This window comes from Trachurus trachurus (genome assembly GCF_905171665.1).
Source record: "Trachurus trachurus genome assembly, chromosome: 22".
In the NCBI taxonomy this organism is placed as follows: Eukaryota; Metazoa; Chordata; class Actinopteri; order Carangiformes; family Carangidae; genus Trachurus; species Trachurus trachurus.
In genome coordinates, this window is record NC_139907.1 from 28,143,674 (window position 1) to 28,161,980 (window position 18,307).

Sequence of the window (18,307 nt, forward strand, 5' to 3'; positions counted from 1 at the left end):
ATGCTGATCGCATGAGTGAGTCCGGTGAGTCAGGCTCGTAAATTACGTACGAGAAGTTACATACTCTCAGCAAATACTTTGTTTGAGCACAAATAAGGTTTGTGTCTCTAGTTATTGTCATGTTAGTTCACACCAACAACAAGTTGCTACAGGCTATGTATCTTCAAACAACACCTATAGCTTCTCTACAAACTGTTGTTTGTTCATATTTGCATGTTAGAGCGAGGCTCAAATGTCAGTATGTGGAGAAATGAAGGGAAATGTAGCAGTCAAGTGGAGTGAATCAGCCACTTGAGCCCAGTGGGATTCCTCTGATAAAGGGCAAGTCTGTTGATTACTATGATGATCCACTGTCAGACTGTCTGCAGGTTTCAACCTGAACTATCACAATCATTTATATACTACTACTACTACTACTACTACTACTACTACTAATAATAATAATACTTTTATTTATAATGTACTTTACATTTGAAAGCAATGGGCTCTTTGCACAGCTCCACTACTTCCTGAACTTAATGCTGCTCCTTTATTTCTTGTCTTACATTATTGGACAAACTGATTAATCCAGGTGTGTCTGAGTATAGTCACAATGGGTCAGACACACCTGGATTAAAGCAGAAGTAAGCGGAATGTTTGTGTTAATATAAGTCTTAAATAGTTATATCTTCCGACAGCAATCACTTATATAGAGTGTTTGGTCTGAAACACGCGTCTGTCAGTCACTCTGCTCTGCTGTAAGCCGAGGAGAAAACTTTCCTTGTATCCTACAACCTTTATCCAATGAGGAGAGAGAACGGCATAAAGGGGCGGTCCTCTCTGTGTGTGCAGCCAAGGGATGCGCGTGAATGTGGTGACGTAGGGACGAGGGCGGGGACTGCTAACTCCATCTGCTGACAGGAAGTTAGCCAAAACCACCGGATCGCTTACTTCTGCTTTAATCAGTTTGTCCAATAATGTAAGACAGGAAATAAAGGAGCAGCATTAAGTTCAGGAAGTAGTGGAGCTGTGCAAAGAGCCCATTCCCACAGTGCTACAGAAAAAAAAGATAATATTATATTGACCGCAACACTGACGTTATCACAGCAACAGGTTCAAGTGACCATCAGTATCATAATATAATGATAAATCAGTGAATGGAGGAGCTACGTATGTTGGTTAAAAATCATCTGATTTCAATACGTTTCTATATTCAAAGGGTTTGACACATGGTTTTTGAAAAAGACCAGTTTTTCAAAGACGAGGTCATTAGTCTCTATGAAACCTGTTGACAGTCCCACTGTGGATTATCCAGAGAGGTCTTTGAACAGAGGACTTTTTCAAAAACCATGTACAATGTACAAAAACTCATTGAAATCAGTTATGTAAATGTCAGAATGGTTTTTAACCAGCAAAACATAGCTCCTCCATTCACTGGTTTATTATTATATAACTATATTGGCCACTTAGGCCCATGCATTGCTGTGATAACGTCAATGGTAATATAAGAAATACAAAAATGTAATGACTGTAATTGTGATAGTTTAGGTCATTAGTACCTTTGAAACCTGTTGGCAGCCCCACTGTGGATTATCAGAGTAATCAACACACTTTACAAGTCTTTATCTGAGGAAACAGGAACTGATTCTATGAGGGAACCACAAACTAATACTAAAGCGTTTAATTACACAATAAACGATATCTTAGTTCTGTTTATAATTCTCTATTACGCTCTGTCTAAATGTCTTTCTGCAATCAAGCTCTTTTCCCTCATTGACCATTGTTAAGTGAAAGTAAAACTTGTGTTTGATAAAAGCAGCAGGTCCACGTCATGCTGTGTGTCACCAGTCTTTACACTATATCAAATAGCACATCTCGGCCCTTTCCCTGTGGAAATTCACTTCGTTGTCTTATTCTTTGTGACAGCTTTGGTTGACCCACTTCCTGTGGCCTGATTGCCAGTTGTCATGGTGAAGTCAAAGCATTGTGAGAGAAAAAAAAGGGGCGATTTGCCTGGAACCCAGACTAAAGAACTCTACCAGATGACACAGCTAGATGACAGTGGGGCAGTGGCACTGCTTTCCCAGCAGGAAGGAGTGAACCAGGATCCAGCTTTGTCATCTTTTTACTGATTGAATCACCAAACAGATAATGGGGTCAAAAAATCCCATAGTGCTGCTCTGCATGTAGCTGACTGGTGTGTGTGGGACACCTGAAGTGGGAGCCACTGCCTTATCTGGGGTCAGTTTTGGTGGATAGCTGGAGAGGCGTTTGAGATTTATTCTGGAAGAGCAGAGACACATTTTGGTTTGTAGGCATCAGGACACACACACTACACACTTACAGTGTTTGATCTGAGCTGACACTAACCAGTTTGTTGTGTTCTCTGGGTGGAGAATGCAATTGAAGACAACATCTAGTGGGCATTTTCTTGTTTTCTAGGGCGTTACCAGTTTTACGTTTGCCTCTCAGTTCCAGGGTAAGGAAGGGTGAGACTAGGATCAGTTATAATGAGAAGGTGGAAATGGGTCGAGAGAGCTCGGCTTCTGTTCTCACCAGTGAACTTTTACAATTTGAAACATTGACAGTGTTACAGTACATGTTTATATGTAAAACCAAGTGTTAAAAACAACTTTGTCCAGCTGCAGACACACTGATGAATTTGCACAAACCCTCCTAGAGTCTTTATTCATGTTATTATCGGTTGCTTATCTATGTATTGTGTTTTTTTCTCTCTTTGTCTTTATCTAATTTGTATTTATTGGGTATTTCATGTGTTATTAATGGTCTTATGTTGTCTGTAAAAGCTGCTTCACACTTGTTACCTGTGGGTTCACTGCAGCAACTTGGAACAGAACCTGAAGTTGTTTGGTTTGTTAGCATGAGAGTAGCTGTGAGGATGCAGTCTACTTCAGAGGTGGGTGTCGGTATTGATCTTGACTTTTTTTTGACAGCTGACACTTTGTTTCCGCCTTGCTTGGTCTCCTCAGGTGTGTATGGTTTGGTGCACCTTGTTTGTAGAACAGAGAAGCCTCTGGCCGGCTTTCTTTGGTATTTTTTTTTTATTAGCTGTTAATCAGGTTTTGTGTCGGCAGGGCACTGACTTCAGTTAGGGCTGTGTGCTGCTTATTTTGGTCAACAGGCTTAAATGTACTTTGAGTCATGGACTGAACATCACATCACATACCTGCATTCTAAGGTGTGGCCATTGTTCTTCTGACTCCAGAGTGGGACATTACACAAGATAAGGACGCTGTGACGCGTTCATGCGGTGAACATGGTGAAGGAGATTTGGACATTGACTGAAGGCTGTTGTTCCTCAGGTCTGAAGAGTGTTAGATAACATCCCCCACACACGTGTATTATGCCCCACATGTTTAACCACCTGAGCCAGGTCTGAACACTTCCTTTTTTTGGGGGGAGGGTCATGGCAGTAGGTTCATTACCTTTAATTGTCGGTGCAAGCTGTTTTTAGATCGGTGGGGCAGTCGTGAGCTCTGCATGGTGCATCGTATTTCCACCTTTCCCTCATCAAACTCATTAAATACACAATCCAACAACTCCAAAACACTCTGGTGGACAAGTTGCGACCTTCACATTCACCACACTATGAGATAATAATGGAATGTTACGAGACAGAGTTGTTTTTGAGGTAAATGCGAAGCCAGAACTACATTCCAGACACGGCTGCTTGGCAGAGTGACTTCTAAAGTGCCAGTAGTTCTGAGTATTTGCTTCATGTGTCGTAATGTTACATAATTATTTCATAGTGTGGTGAATGTGAAGGTCACAACTTGTCCACCAGAGCGTTTTGGAGTTGTTGGATTGTGTATTTAATTTGATGAGGGAAACGTGGAAATACCGTGCAGCTCACGTCTCTGCCCCGCCGATCTAAAAACAGCTTGCACCGACAATTAAAGGTAATGATGGGGTAATATAGGGATTATGGCAACAGTCCCTAGAATTTGCCAAAATGTTGATATATCCCTTTAACTCATATCAGAAAACTAAAGTAGTTCTAGTTTTTGTACATATTATATATTAGATATTTGGGCCATCATAGACTTGGTCTTCCCTCCTCCTAATGCTAACCTGATTGGTTGCCAGTACTCTTACTTTTGTGCTTCAACTACAATTTGCTAATATTTATGTACCTTTGCTTATAATCAAGTTATTCAACAGTGCTGTACTGGTACTTCTACTAAAGTAACGGAGCTGAATACCAGTGCACCGACCCTGACGGCCGGAGTGAAAAAGCACGGTGACATCAAATGAGTTGAAATGAGCCTGGGGGACAGTTTGGCATGCTGAGTGCTGAGACGCACCTCCCTCCCATTTAAAATGGGCCAATGCAGGAGCAGAGGGAGTTCACACCATCAGCAGGCCGGGCTGGGGGGACGGAGGGGACGGGGGGATGGGGAGGACACCCAAGCAGCCGCTCTGTTTCCAAGAACTGCAGTTGTTGGTGGGGTAAGGGGAAAAAAAATACAACTTTTTCCTCCCCTCCTCTCGCTTCTGACGCAAGTAGGTAGCAATGTGCTGCAGGGGAAGCACGCTCTGGTTTGACCATCTACACACTTTAAATTCATTTTGCCACAGAGTAGAAAATGGTATATTTTGATTTTCAGCAGTAAAAACAAACTCCAAGAGAAAGTGTTGTACCAATAGTACAAGATTTGTTAATCCAGGGAGGTTTAACAACATACAATAATATGAAAATCATCATTTTAAAACGCACATCTTTCCTGCAATACATTAAATGTAATAGAAGACTCCACTGAGGCGCAGCAGTAGAAAACTAGACAGAGAGCAGGCAGGACATGTCAGGTCTGTTCAGCTCTTCATGTCTCTACGTCCTCCTGGGGACAAGCCTCCAAATAATACCCATCATGCACGTTGAGTAACAACATGAGTAATCTAGTTTCATGTGCAGAGTGGTGCTGGGACCAGGCTCGTCAGTCTGCTCCGTGCACACAGAGTCCAGAGTGTCCACCGAGCTGCAGACTCTGGATCAAGGTCTGGACTGGGCGTCCCTCCTCAGTGCAGGCCTCCTCTTCCTCCTCCTCTTCCTCTTCCCCTTCCTCTTCCTCCTCCTCTTCCTCTGCCCCAGCCTCGTCCGCGGGCGCTGCTGAGGTGACCGGCCGAGCGCCTCAGCTTCTTCCTCTCCTCGTGGTGCTCCCGCTCCGCCTGCTGCTGCTTCCTCTGCTGCTCCGACTGCACACACACACACACACACACACAATGATGATGAGAAACACACTTCCATCTACCATGGCTGTCTGCAGCGTGCACAAGCTCTTTAATCAATCAATCAGACTTTATTTATTGAGCACTTATCATACAAATCAAATGTTGCTCAAAGTGCTTCACGCCATAAAAGCAAACAAAAGTAAGAATGAAAGTAAAACCAAAAGCCACACACACCTCTCACACACACACACACACACACACACACACACACACACACACACACACACACACACACACACACACACACACACACACACACACACACTTCTCTCACACATACATACTCTAAGCACTTGAAAGAAGGCAACTGAAGCGCTATCTTATTCTCAACAACTTGCTGTCAGGAGACTGGACTCTGCAAAAACTCAACATTTTACCAAGAACATTTGTCTTATTTCTAGTCAAAACAAATCTAATTATCCTCAAAATAAGACTCATCATATTAAAAAGTAGCTTGTTTTAGACACTTTTTACTTCTTTCAAGCAGATTTTCACTTGAAATAAGTAGAAAAATCTGATAGTGGAGCAAGTTTTTCTTTCTTATTACAAGCACAAAAAAACGTGCTTTCACTGGCAGATTTGTCTACTTATTTCAATTGAAAATCAGTTTGAAACAAGTGAAAATGATCTAATAACAAGTTCCTTTTTAGGTGATGAGTCTTATTTTAAGTGGAAAGAGATTAGTTTTGACAAGAAATAAGACAAATATTCTTGGAAAGATTTTGAGTTTTTGCAGTGAATAAAACCAGAGGGTTAGCATTAGTGCAAGGATATGATAAAAATAACAACAACTATACAATAAATTGGCTAAGAAGACTAAAAACTAAACGATTAAAATAGGTAAATAAAAGGACGGGAAAAACAGCCGTGAGTTTTAGATCTGACTTTAGGTTTTAATAAAAGAACTCATAAGAACTCATAAGTTAAAGGCAAATCTGATCAGACCATTAAGATCTTTAAATACCAACATTGTCACTCGCTCTACGTATAAACAACATCCAACTGTTGCTTGGTGATGAATGTTAAGATCCTCTCAGGACGGCCGCTGCACCAGCTGCCTGTTTTTTTTATCTCACGTGATGAGCTTACCTTCTTGAGGGTGAAGGTCAGCTGTTTGCTGCCCACTGCGGTGTCAGCCATGCTGCTGGTTCCAGAGTGTTCCTCCATCTTCAGACGCTCCTCCAGAGAAGCTCTGCAAGAAGCAACACAACACAGTCAGGACTTTAGTCAGTGTTTTGGCTGTTTAATCTCCTGACCTTCAGCTTCAGCCATGGTTGTGTCTAAACTTCATAGAAATATTCACTTAGAGAAAGTGTCATCACAGAAATAAGGTGAGAATCTGGAAATCCACAACAGCTCCTTCCAGTACACAATGGATTAAAGAGGCTATGTCCTTCTTAAAAGTAGAGAAAATTATATCTTCAAGAAGCAAATTCTACAATAAATGGCAACCGTGACAATGTATCCCCCCCTCCCATACACACACTCTTTTTTTTCGTTCTCTTTCTTCCTCTTCTCTTTTCTCTTTCTTTTACTGTTATTTATTTATCTTATCTATTATGTTTATGTGCTCAGTTTAATCATTCTATACAGACTATGTCTAAATACTTTTTTCATTGTAGGCCTATTGTCTATTTGGTTTTATTTTTTGTAATTGTTGTTTTTTTCTTAAAAATATGCCAATCTAAAAGTTAAAGGTTATAGCTACAACTTTTTCATCAAAAGAATACATTTTTCAAAAATAATGCAGAATGTCTAAAGGAGTGCAGAATAAAAGTATTAATTTTACTGAATTAAAAAAAAAATAGTATATAAATAATTGTTTAATAAATTTTGGCGGGTCCGAAATATATAAATATTTACATCTGGTTACGTTGGCAACGTCGGCATGGAATGATCTCTGTGGCAACAGCATTTAGAACTTTAGCTACTGCTGTAACTGGCAACCAGTAAAACGGAAGGTTGGAGCGAGAGCAGGCAGTGTGAGTGGAACACCTACTGGCCAGGAGGAATTAAACTTGTAGCTATCACCTTTAAGGGTGTATGCAAACATGTTTAAAGCCGACACCAATGTGTCCTGATATAAGTGCCTTTGTTACTCTTGTATACACATCAATAAAAATATGAAACACGAGAAATAGTGTGAGAATCTGCCTGGAAGCGCCTTCAGTATGAGTTCTACACCATAAGACCAGTGAGTGGGTCTCGGGGAACGTACTTCTGGAGTTTCTGCTTGCGGGCCACTTCATTGAAGCTTCTGAACTCCTCCCCGGCTTTGATCTGGTAGAACTGCGGCTGGCTGCTCTTGTTGCTCTGGGTTTTCTCTCCTCCGTTCCGCTCCTTCTCCAGCAGCACCGTGTTGCGGTCGGCCTGCTTCCTCTGCCGCCGCCGGTCTCTGTCCTCCTCCCACAGCAGCCGCCGCTGCTCCCTCACCTCCTCCACCCAGCTCTTGTCGTCGTCGGAGCTCTCCTCCTCGGAGCTGGCTCGCCCCTCTGGCTCCTCCTCGTCCTCGGCCTCCTGCAAGGAGATAATGCAAAGTTTAAAAAAAAGACTGCCATAATGATCTGTCTGGGCGCTGGAGGGAGACAGGTGACGGCAGCTGCGTTTACATGGAGTCAAGTATTCAGTCACCTAACGTTTTGATTAATCTGCGCTTGAGTTCTCAACGGAGAAAACCCAACCAGGTCGTCACTGTAAATAAGAATTTGCTCTGAATGACTCACCTGGTTACGATGGAGTATCAGGGCCACATTGAGAAAAAAATCTTTTCACAGACTTTGAGAATAAAGTCATAATATTATGAGAAAAAAAGACACAATATCACGAGAATAAAGTCATAATATTTGAAGCTGTTGTTTTAGAGGAGGAACGTTGTTGGAATGAGGCCGTGAAACATTTCGTGAAGCTGTACTTCAGTATAGGTTTCACAAACAGGGGGAGAGCCCCACTATGCCGTTTTTCGTAAAGATTTTCCTTAAAATAATGTTTCTAAACTCACTGAAGTGGTACATCGCAGCTGCGCTAAGCTCCAGAGCCGAAGCTCAAGTCTCCCTGTGCCCTGTGTTGGGCTGCACGGCCGACAAGATCCCCTCCAGAGCTCTGCTTGGCACCGCCGGTACCGGCAACGACAACGGCAACAGATTGACGTAGGCTACTGTGCTTCTCTGGGAACGAGTAGCAGACAGTTGCTCTTCTTAACCTGAGTAGCTACCTGGAGCCTAGCACCAATCCTATCTACTGGGGCTTTAACCTTTTGGCACATCAGCACCACATTGTCATCAGTATCAGGACTTTGAAAAGAATATGTAAGAAAATGCATCTGTTCTGCAGATAGAACCAGGCGCTCTTGGAGGAGGTCGCTGCTTTTTTCTCATCAAATTGCCACTAAATTCTTGTAAAATTATGACTTTATTCTTGTAATATTATGCCTTTGTAATATGATGACTTTATTCTTGTAAATTTATGACTTTTTCTCATAAAATGATGACTTTATTCTTATTATATTTTGCCCTTTTCTCATCAATTTATGACCTAATTCTTTTAAAATTATGACTTTTTTTCTTCCTAAATAATGACTTTTTTTCTTGCTAAATGATGACTTTATTCTTGTAATAGTTTTGCTTAATTCTCGTAAATTTATGACTTTATTCTTGTAAAATGATGACTTTATTCTCATAATATTATGACTTTTTCTCGTAGATTTATGATTTTTTCTCATAAAACTATGACTTTATTCTCGAAGTCTGTAAAAAAAAAAATCTCAGTGTGGCCCTAATACTGGTCGTACCTGGTTAAATAAAAGTTAAATTAAAAAAATAAAAGAGCCATGGTTAATAAAGCCTGGACTCAACTTTGTCTGACTCACTAGCATTTAATTCTCAAAAAATGACCCAGGTCATCTTCTTCCAACCTTAACCCTAAATCAAGTGGCACAAGTGATCAGAATAGATCACCTCACACGTTTCAGTTGATATGAAATATTCATTCATAGAGAAAACATACAGTCTGCATGTGAACCTGTGTGTCTGGATGTGGAAGCCTCTCTCTGTACAACATGGGACTGGAAGCTGAGTGTTACCTGCTGGGAGGCGGCGGCCTGCTGAACCAGGAGACGCAGCTTCTTCTTCCTCTTCTGTCCCACCTTGGAGACGATGGGGTTGAGCAGGCGGAACTCCTCGCTCTGCTCGTCCACCTGGTAGTCGGGGTTTTCGAACATGACCTTGAAGCGGTCGTCGCCCAGGATGGTCGGCAGGGCCTGCAGGTGAGACGGAGGTGTTGCTGGTTAGGTGGAGCGACAGTATCCAAACTTTCTCTTCAAATCTCTGGTTCATCAAACATCTAGTCTTATACTGTATGCCGGTGCCAGACTGAGAACACATTTGACTGTGTAAATCATCTTGTCCTACCTTGCCCCTCTTCTTCCTGGAGGCCAGCTCTGCTTCATCATCACCCTCCTCCATCAGCTTCAGAGCCAGATCCTTGTTCACCTTGGGCAGCTTCTGTCTCAGACAGAACAACATGTACATTTTAGTCTATACAGGAAGAGGCTGATTTGATCCAATCGGCTTCATTTATAAAGCATCTTATGGTTTTGTCGGCATCAACAAAAAGTCCAGCAGATGTTAGTGATCATTTGTTTTTGATGATGGTAAAAATGAGTGTGACAGAATGTGAAGGAACCAGTTTTACCACATTGAATTAAACTTGTGTCAAACTCAGGGATGAGCAACAATGTGACAATGGTGTGTGTTTGGTTGTGAGATGATGCTGTTCAGCCTCTCACCTTCACCTGCACCCTCTGAGTCCTGGACTCCTCAATCTTCTGGCGGATCTTATCTTTGCGGTACTCCTCGTACGCGAAGGGATTGGCCATGCTTTTAACCTGGAGCCAAACCACACAGCACATCAACCACAGCTTTACAGCAGCTTGTACTGGCTAATCAGTCAGAATTTGAATTAGAACTCTGATAAATGTTCAAGCATAAGTGGAAAAGCTGATGTGGCAATCCGCACGTTACCTTATGATAAAGCCTGATGTCCATGAAGTAGCCGTGCATGTAGGCTCTCAGCAGAGAGGATCCCACCAGGTGAGACAGACCTGACAGGGAAAACAAAGACAGTCAAGGTTTCACTACAATAAACAGTCAAGACTTTGGAGGCGATGTTCCTAAACACACCTACCCAAAATAAATCAACAATAACTCCACAATTCTTGGTCTCAATGTAGAGACAAGACCTCAGAGAATAGAACTCCAGTCAGCGTCAGTAACATTGTGACTGTTCCTCTGCTGAGCTAATTGTGATGAACCAAAAGAAAAAATACATTTTTATCCCCCTGTTTACACAGCGGAAAACACCATGATAGTAATGAGGGGATGCATACAGCATCCCCTTGACTTCAACTGCACCAAAGTAGATGAGAATATGAATGAATGAATGAATTTATTTTTAACGAACGTGTCTAAAATTGAGAAAGAAAGAAAAAAAAAAGGAATACTGAAGGAGTTGGTTAGTCCCACAAAAACGTCTTTTTTCCAACTAGTTGATGGAACGAAAAGAAAAAGTGTATGTAACGTACACTTTAAAGGGATAGGTCAACATTTGGCAAATTTTCCTATTGCCATAATCCCTATAGCAGTAGGTTCATTACCTTTAGTTATCGGTGCAAGCTGTTTTTAGATCGGCGGGGCAGAGGCGTGAGCTCTGCACGGCGTGCGGTATTTCATAAATATATAGGTATATCAAACTCATCAAATACACAATCCAACAACTCCAACACACTCTGGTCTGGTCTATGAGATGATAACGGAATGTTATGAGACAGAGTTGTTTTCAAGGTAAATGCGTAGCTGGAACTACATTCCAGACACGGTTGCCGGGCAGAGTGATTTCAAAAGCAAAAGTAGTTCCAAGTATTTCCTTCACATGTCATAATGTTACATAATTATACGTTAGAATTTCATAGCGTGGTGAATGTGCAGGTCACAACTTGTCCACCAGAGCGTTTTGGAGTTGTGTATTTGATTAGTTGCCTCCGTAGCGTTAGCTGAGCAGCTCGCTTCTCTGCCCCGCCGATCTCAAAACAGCTTGCACCGACAATTAAAATGTTGAAATATCCCTTTATTTATTTATTTATTATTTATTTATTTATTTAATTTTATTTGGGTGTATTATTTTGTGACGGGACTTCTTGAGTCAAGTCGTTATAAAGGGGGAAACAGTAACTTTTGATTACTGATTACTTTAAACATGTAGTGCCGTTAGTAACCCTGTTATTACATAACGGCGTTGTTCAGTCTCTTCATGAGGCCCTGAAGGTTCTGACCATCTGTCTGGTGTGTGAGCTCAACATTAGCATGCTGGGAGCTGGGAGCGTGTGTGTGAATGTAGATGTGGAGGAGGCTGCAGCTGGTGGGGGGTGGGGGGTGGGGGGTGGGGGGCCCGCCTCAAGGTTACATAACAGGGCCACGCTACGCGGCTCCTGTAAACCAACACCGCTGCTCCTCCTCCCCGCTGACTCCACGTCAGCCAACCGCCTTTCTGCTTCTTGTCATTTGATCTCTTTACTGCTGAGCCCGCATTCCAATGTTCATTCAACCCTTTTCAGCGTCCCCCTCCCTCCCCTCCTCCCCTCCTCCCCCCATCCTTCCTCCCACCCCCCACACGCTCCTTCTCTTACCTACAGACACTCGATCGCTCTGCTTAGATGTCAAGTCTAGTCAGGGATCCCACTCCCTTCTACAAATCATTCTCCAGGACGTTTCCAGCTGCTCCAGTCTGACAGACATGTTACTACGCCGTCCCCATTCATGCTTTGGAGAAGTCTTTTCCACAGTTGTACCTTAGTTTTGTACATTTAACCAGTTTGTTTCTATGTTTATTCCTCTCTCTCATTCTCTCTCCCAGAAGTCTGATTTAAAGATGTGCCGTCTGTGGCTCTAACTCTTCATGAAATAATCTCTTACATGCTTAGAAATGAAGACAAATTTATCATAGAACAACAAAAAATCATGTTGTTTTTATATTTGCTAGGTATTCTTTGGAAAGCAATCCTTAGTGGGGTCTGAAACAGTCAATAGAGCTCTGGTAGATGATGTCATGACAGGATAGATCATTTTCCAGGACAACTCAAGTTTTTCCAGGACTTTTGACTTTTTTTTTCAAATTTTCCATGTGTTTTCCATGACTGGATAGGACACAAAGGAACCCTGCTAGTCCCTCACTGACCCCCGAGACATCAAAATGGCTCTTTGGTGCACATTCTTATAGACTTGCAGGATTTGATCCTCTAGTTCTACAGACGTCTCTTTAGGTCTCTACACAAAACACTGAGTGCATTAACTGCATGTGCTGCTTCTGAAAAGGGAGAATTGATGCTTGTGCGACTTTCTTTGACACACAGTCAGGCTTTAGAGGAGAAATGGAGGCAGAGGGGTCTCACCCAGGTTTTCCAGGTCTTTCCGGGTGACAAACTTGTAGTCGTCGTACACGGTGCTCTCCGGGCTCTCCTCCAGCTCCTCCGTCAGGTTGTCCAGGAAGGAGCACCACCGAGGTGCAGGGCCCAGGGCCTACACACACACACACACACACACACACACACACACACACACACACACACACACACACACACACACACACACACACACACACACACACACACACACACACACACACACACACACACACACACACACACACACACACACACACACACACACACACACACACACACACACACACACACGGGTCAGATTTAGAATTCTGAGTAAGTATGAAACCTGTCACCACTTTGTTGAAACAAAAATAAACCGACTGCCAGCTCTTCTGTTTCCTGTCAGGTTAGAAACCACTTGGCTCTGCTTGCCTGGTGTGTGAAGCGACACTTTCAGTCTTCTCTTCTGACTAAAACTAACATTTAGTGTTCTCAGTGTTAAGAACATTGTCACTGCCATGTGCTCCAGCTACTGTCACCCTGACATCTGCCCATGGTTAGAAACAAGGTCATAGACAATAACTAAACCAGTGATGTTCCTGTCACTGTCCCAGTGATCAGTTACTCATCTCTCATCATCTCATCAACAACAACAGGATATACAGGAAGTAAGATAACCTATAGTACTAGGTACTAGGTGGAGAAGGGCTAGGAATTAATAAGCTAATTCTAATTCGTCCTACTCCTTTTCAAACACACAAAGGTTTTTATTGACTAGTGCTTCAAGAAATTAGCGACTCCGCTAAATCTGGTGCAGCCATCTTTTTATTGTCTCAATAATTAATGTCACTGCACACACTGTCCTTTTTAAATAAATAAATAAAATAAAATAAGTGTAATATGTTATTCACATGTTTGAAATAAAGTATTCATTCATTCATTCATTCATCTTTATTACCACTGTATGAGAGTTTTGAATTGATTGAATTGATCCACAATTGAGGTGACAGTTTAAACCAGGAGTCAACAGTACAACAGGACGTTTCCTTGTACTTGAGTTCTCAACGGGCCTAGAAATTAAAATCTGACCCAGCCCAACTCAGTAGCATTAATTCCCAAGTCAAACCTGGCTAAAAAGAAGAAGGAAGGAAGCCTATTGAGAACATAATTATTGGTTTGGAAACTTATGACTTTAAGGACAAATAGTTTAGTTTGATCCTCAGTACACTGCTATGAAGGACATCTATTCTAAAACAGAGCTTTGAGTCAGTTATTTTGAAAAATGTGAAGACGCTGCTCATCTTGTTCATTTTTAGGAGATCTGCTGCATGTTTGCTCTACTGTATGTTGTGGTGTGTTTTGTTACCTGGATTCTTTCTTTGGCAGAGACCAAAGACTAATTTCCACCGAGTCAATAAACCATTCAATTCATCTATCAAGACTCCTTCTGTTTCAAATGTGTACTCTGTTTATCAAGACAAACTAATAATAATAAAGAAATGCCAAAAAACAACAACAGCTGTTTTTTGTTGTTGATTCTCTCTATCAGCTATGTATCATGTTGGAGCTTTTCTATGCTTTCCAAAAGCTGGAGGAGATGTTTTCAAATGTTGCGCTGCATCAGACCAACGAGATATTGACTTTACTGTGAGCTGAGAGGAAGAAAACCAGCTCGTCCTCACAATCTAGAGGCCGGAAGAACTACGAGGAGTTTTGGAAAGTGAGGTGTTTTCACACTACATTTCCCATGAGCCTCTGCGCGCACGGTGAAATTCTTGGACCGGTGCAAGACGGACGAAAGGAAAACATTTTGCCAAGAATTAATTAATCAAGAATGAAAGTCAGAGGTTTGAAGACGATCAGATACCGTCGTGGTTCCGACCATAAACGGCGATTCGGCGGCGTTATTCCCATGACAAACTAGGAAATGCTGGACGAGTCGACCACTAAATAATAATATCAGAACAACTATAAAGACAAAACAATATATTTATTGAAAATGGACCTATTAACAAAACGCAAACTCCTCTGTGTCTCTTTAACGTGAAGTCATATTAAACTAGGAGTATCTCAGGTTGTTCACTTTGTCCACCTTTGTAGCAATATTATGTCATATTACATGGAACAGTTTCTGGCTCCAGCTGCTCTACTGGAACCAAATCCACAACCCACAGATACATGTCAGATATTTATACACAAGAGCCCAAACACAGACATGCTGATGCTACCATGTGTAATCTATCAGTGTAGAATTTATACATCTCTGAACTGTAAAAAAAAGAAAAAAAAGAGGACAGACTGCACTAGTTAAAGATCAAGCAGAACCTTATTTTTCTCCCACTCCAAACCCTGTCCCTGGCGTCAGTCCAACTAAATGCACTCAAATTTGACTAAACATTATCAAGGTTTTTTTTTTATTTTTATCCTGGATTACAGATCCCTGATCTGTTAGAAATGGGTGCTAGATTTCTCTACAGATCCATCTGACCATTTCTTTTATGTATCAGCTCTTTCTGCCAGGACATTGACCCGGTCAGAGCAGGGCAGGTTGTCTCATTGTGACTCTTCAGCCACTGGGCTTTTCTCCACCTTATTCCCTCAATTCATTTACAACTAATCAGGAGACACAACACGGGGTAAGGCTGATACTTGTTCTCCATGACTCTGCTAGGGATGTCACCAGTACTTATTTTCATAATTAATCACGTTATTAAACGTCACAAATAATTCAATTCCTAAATACCGTCACTTTCCAAAAAAGATTACCGGTATGTTAGAACCATATTGGAAGATCAGCGTAACACACAGAATAAAAACAAAGTTACACAACTGCATGTGTAACTTAGTTTGTACGCCAAAGTAAAGCTGAATGCACAGTAACTGGGTTAAATTACGTTAATGTCAATTTACGTAACAGTGTAATTTAACGTAACACTGAATTGGTAGGAATGTTACAGTGTCATTTGTAATTAAAAAAAAAAAAAACACAAAATAGGTGAAAATAAACTTAAACAAGGTGAATGACTTGAATATTCACATATTGGAAATGTTTTAATGTTTTAAATTAATGAATACATTGAATATTTAGTATATATAATTAGTAATGTTTATGTTTTAACTAATTTGACTTTTATGTGGTGAAATTAATGAATGCATAATAATCATGATACTCATAATACCGTGATTATTTCTCTGACAATAATGGTACGTAGAAAATCTAGAATCGCAATCTAGAATCTGCAGTTAAGCTGGGGCCGTACAGACACATGAAGAAGACCTCCTTTGTCTGGTTTACATCTAAAATATGTTTTTTATTTTTTATTTTACCTTTATTTTACCAGGCAGATTGCTTGAGATAGAAAATCTCTTTTCCAAGCAAGGCCTGGCCAAGAAGGCAGCAAACAAGATACTTATATACTGTAAGTATAAGTATAAGTTTGAACATGGAGCAGCATGTCTTGGACACACTGAACACTTCTTCATTCTGGCTCCAGTTTGTTATTTTAAGCAGGCAGCAAACAAACAGGTGTGATGAAGCGTCCCTCGGTTCAGTGACTTATTGACAGACATGAAGAGAAATGTTTTGTGATGTTGTTTCAACAGCAGCTTATTGCTTCATGCCACTTTGAAAAGGAAAACTAACAACAGATAAACTGGAACCCTTACATACGGTACATAGTATACACTGTGTAACTTCTGTATTCAGACAGTTCAGTGTTAGAAGCTGCTGTTTAAAGAACGGTGTGTTATCTAAGTAGTGGACAGTGAGGGAAATTAAGCGATTATCTAAATTAAAGAAGAGTTTCCTTTTCTGTACATCTTGTCTGCTGGTGAAGAGGAGTGATGACTTCCATCTGTTTTCACTACTACAACACATTCTCTCACCACTCGGAGTCACGGTTATCAACTTTCTTTTGTGTCACCATGTATTATCTTGAGTCCTGTTTGTCTTTACATTGGCCCGTGTGGATGTAAGCACAGAGTTATGTCAGGGTTGACTGGTTCAAAGTGACGCAGAAGACCAAAGATCCACTCACACACTGTGACCTTTCACTCCTCTGGCTGAATGGGAGACGGCGTTTCTGTCTAGTTCTATGGAATCTGTGCCGAGTCCACACACATGATGATGTCACATGGCGTCACACGCTGAGCCCAAAGTCAACAGAGTCCAGCGCCGTGTCATTCTTTAGTTTCATCAGCGCTGAGCTGATAAAGCTCCGACTCCGAGCTGATCGTCAGGGAACATCTGAGATATGAGAGGAGCCGAGGGCCGAGGAGCACGGCAGAAACGTCTGAACGTAGGAACGTACGTCCTGGTGCTTCTGTTTCCTGAGATGATGGAGGACGTGCAGCCGTCCACAGACAAAGGAATTCAACTGATCAACTAATGCAGCTTCCACTGCAATTAACATCTGTCTGGATCATTCGTTTAAGCTTTCATTTAAGATGAACCTGTAGCCCATTTCCTCACTTAAAGGTCCAGTGTGTAAAAGGTGTCAAGGTTTATTGGCAAAATCTGAATATACTACCCATGTATTTATTTGTATAAGTGTATAATCGCTATAAAATAAAATTTGTTTGGTTTTTGTAGCCTTATAATTATTCTTTTATATATACGTACATATAGCAAGGGTCTTGCTTAAAGGGATAGTTCAACATTTTGGCAAATTTGGCCCATTGCCATAATCCCTATAGACATAGCAGTAGGTTTGTTACCTTTAGGGGCTGTGTCCACCAGACGCGTTTTTAGCGCTCTGGGCGTCTACTTTACATTCAAACCCTATTGAGTTGGGCGCTCACAGCGCTCAGCGCCCTCGGCGGTAAACCGCCCTCAGCGCTTGCTTCTTTTTGTCGCGGCGCTCAGAGCGCTTCGAGTTGAAATCTGTTCAACTTTTAGAACAGCGCTGCGCTCGTCAATGTCACTTTTCCCCGCACTGACCAATCAGAATCAAGAAGGGGCGGGACTTAAGTTACCGACAGCAACACAACCGGAGACGTGGCTCGGTTTATATCATGACCCACACTTGTATTGAAGGTAGGCCGACCTCAGGGTCCATGTCAAAAGCTGCTGCTAATGCTATTGTGTATTTCTGACACTCGTTGTAGTGTTTACATTAAACAAGGCAGGAACACGGAAGTGTCAGAGGACTCGTTTTGTAACCTAGCAACAGCGGCATTCTGACGAGGGAGAGAGAGAGCGCTAAGCGCTGGGAAAGCATCGCTGAGAGCGCTGTCAGCGCTGAAAGCGCGTCCGGTGGACACGGCCCCTTAATTGTCGGTGCAAGCTATTTTTAGAACGGCGGAGCAGAGCTGTGAGCTGCTCAGAGCTACGCTATATGGAGGCTCATGGGATTTCTTGGTTTCCCTCATCAAACTCATCAAATACACAATCCAACAACTCCACAACGCTCTGGTGGACAAGTTGTGACCTGCACATTCACCACGCTATGAGATAACTAGAAAATTTCCTCTCGGGAAATTTTGAATGGGCCACGGGAGCTACTGCGGGTTGTGCCATCTCTGTCAACATGGGAATCAAACCCACGATCTTAAGGTCAAGACAGAGCTGATCAGACAGACACATGATCATCTTTCTATAAGCACTGATATGGAGGAGCTGTAATCACATTAGGTTAACTGTGTGTG

General features: G+C 41.8%; 1 protein-coding gene across 1 annotated transcript in view; it reads right to left on the minus strand.

Annotated features, from left to right (window-relative positions):
- Positions 1-4,041: 4,041 nt before the first annotated feature.
- The window catches only part of nol10 (nucleolar protein 10), a 38,395-nt gene continuing 24,129 nt past the window's right edge, over positions 4,042-18,307 (minus strand). Inside the window, exons 14-21 of the mRNA XM_083998208.1 lie at positions 12,671-12,797; positions 10,248-10,327; positions 10,013-10,111; positions 9,636-9,728; positions 9,308-9,484; positions 7,448-7,746; positions 6,319-6,421; positions 4,042-5,193 (exon numbers count right to left, since the gene is read on the minus strand). Coding sequence (XP_083854334.1) covers positions 5,017-5,193; positions 6,319-6,421; positions 7,448-7,746; positions 9,308-9,484; positions 9,636-9,728; positions 10,013-10,111; positions 10,248-10,327; positions 12,671-12,797 — 1,155 coding nt within the window. The 3' untranslated portion in view covers positions 4,042-5,016. The remainder of the gene's footprint in view (positions 5,194-6,318; positions 6,422-7,447; positions 7,747-9,307; positions 9,485-9,635; positions 9,729-10,012; positions 10,112-10,247; positions 10,328-12,670; positions 12,798-18,307) is intronic.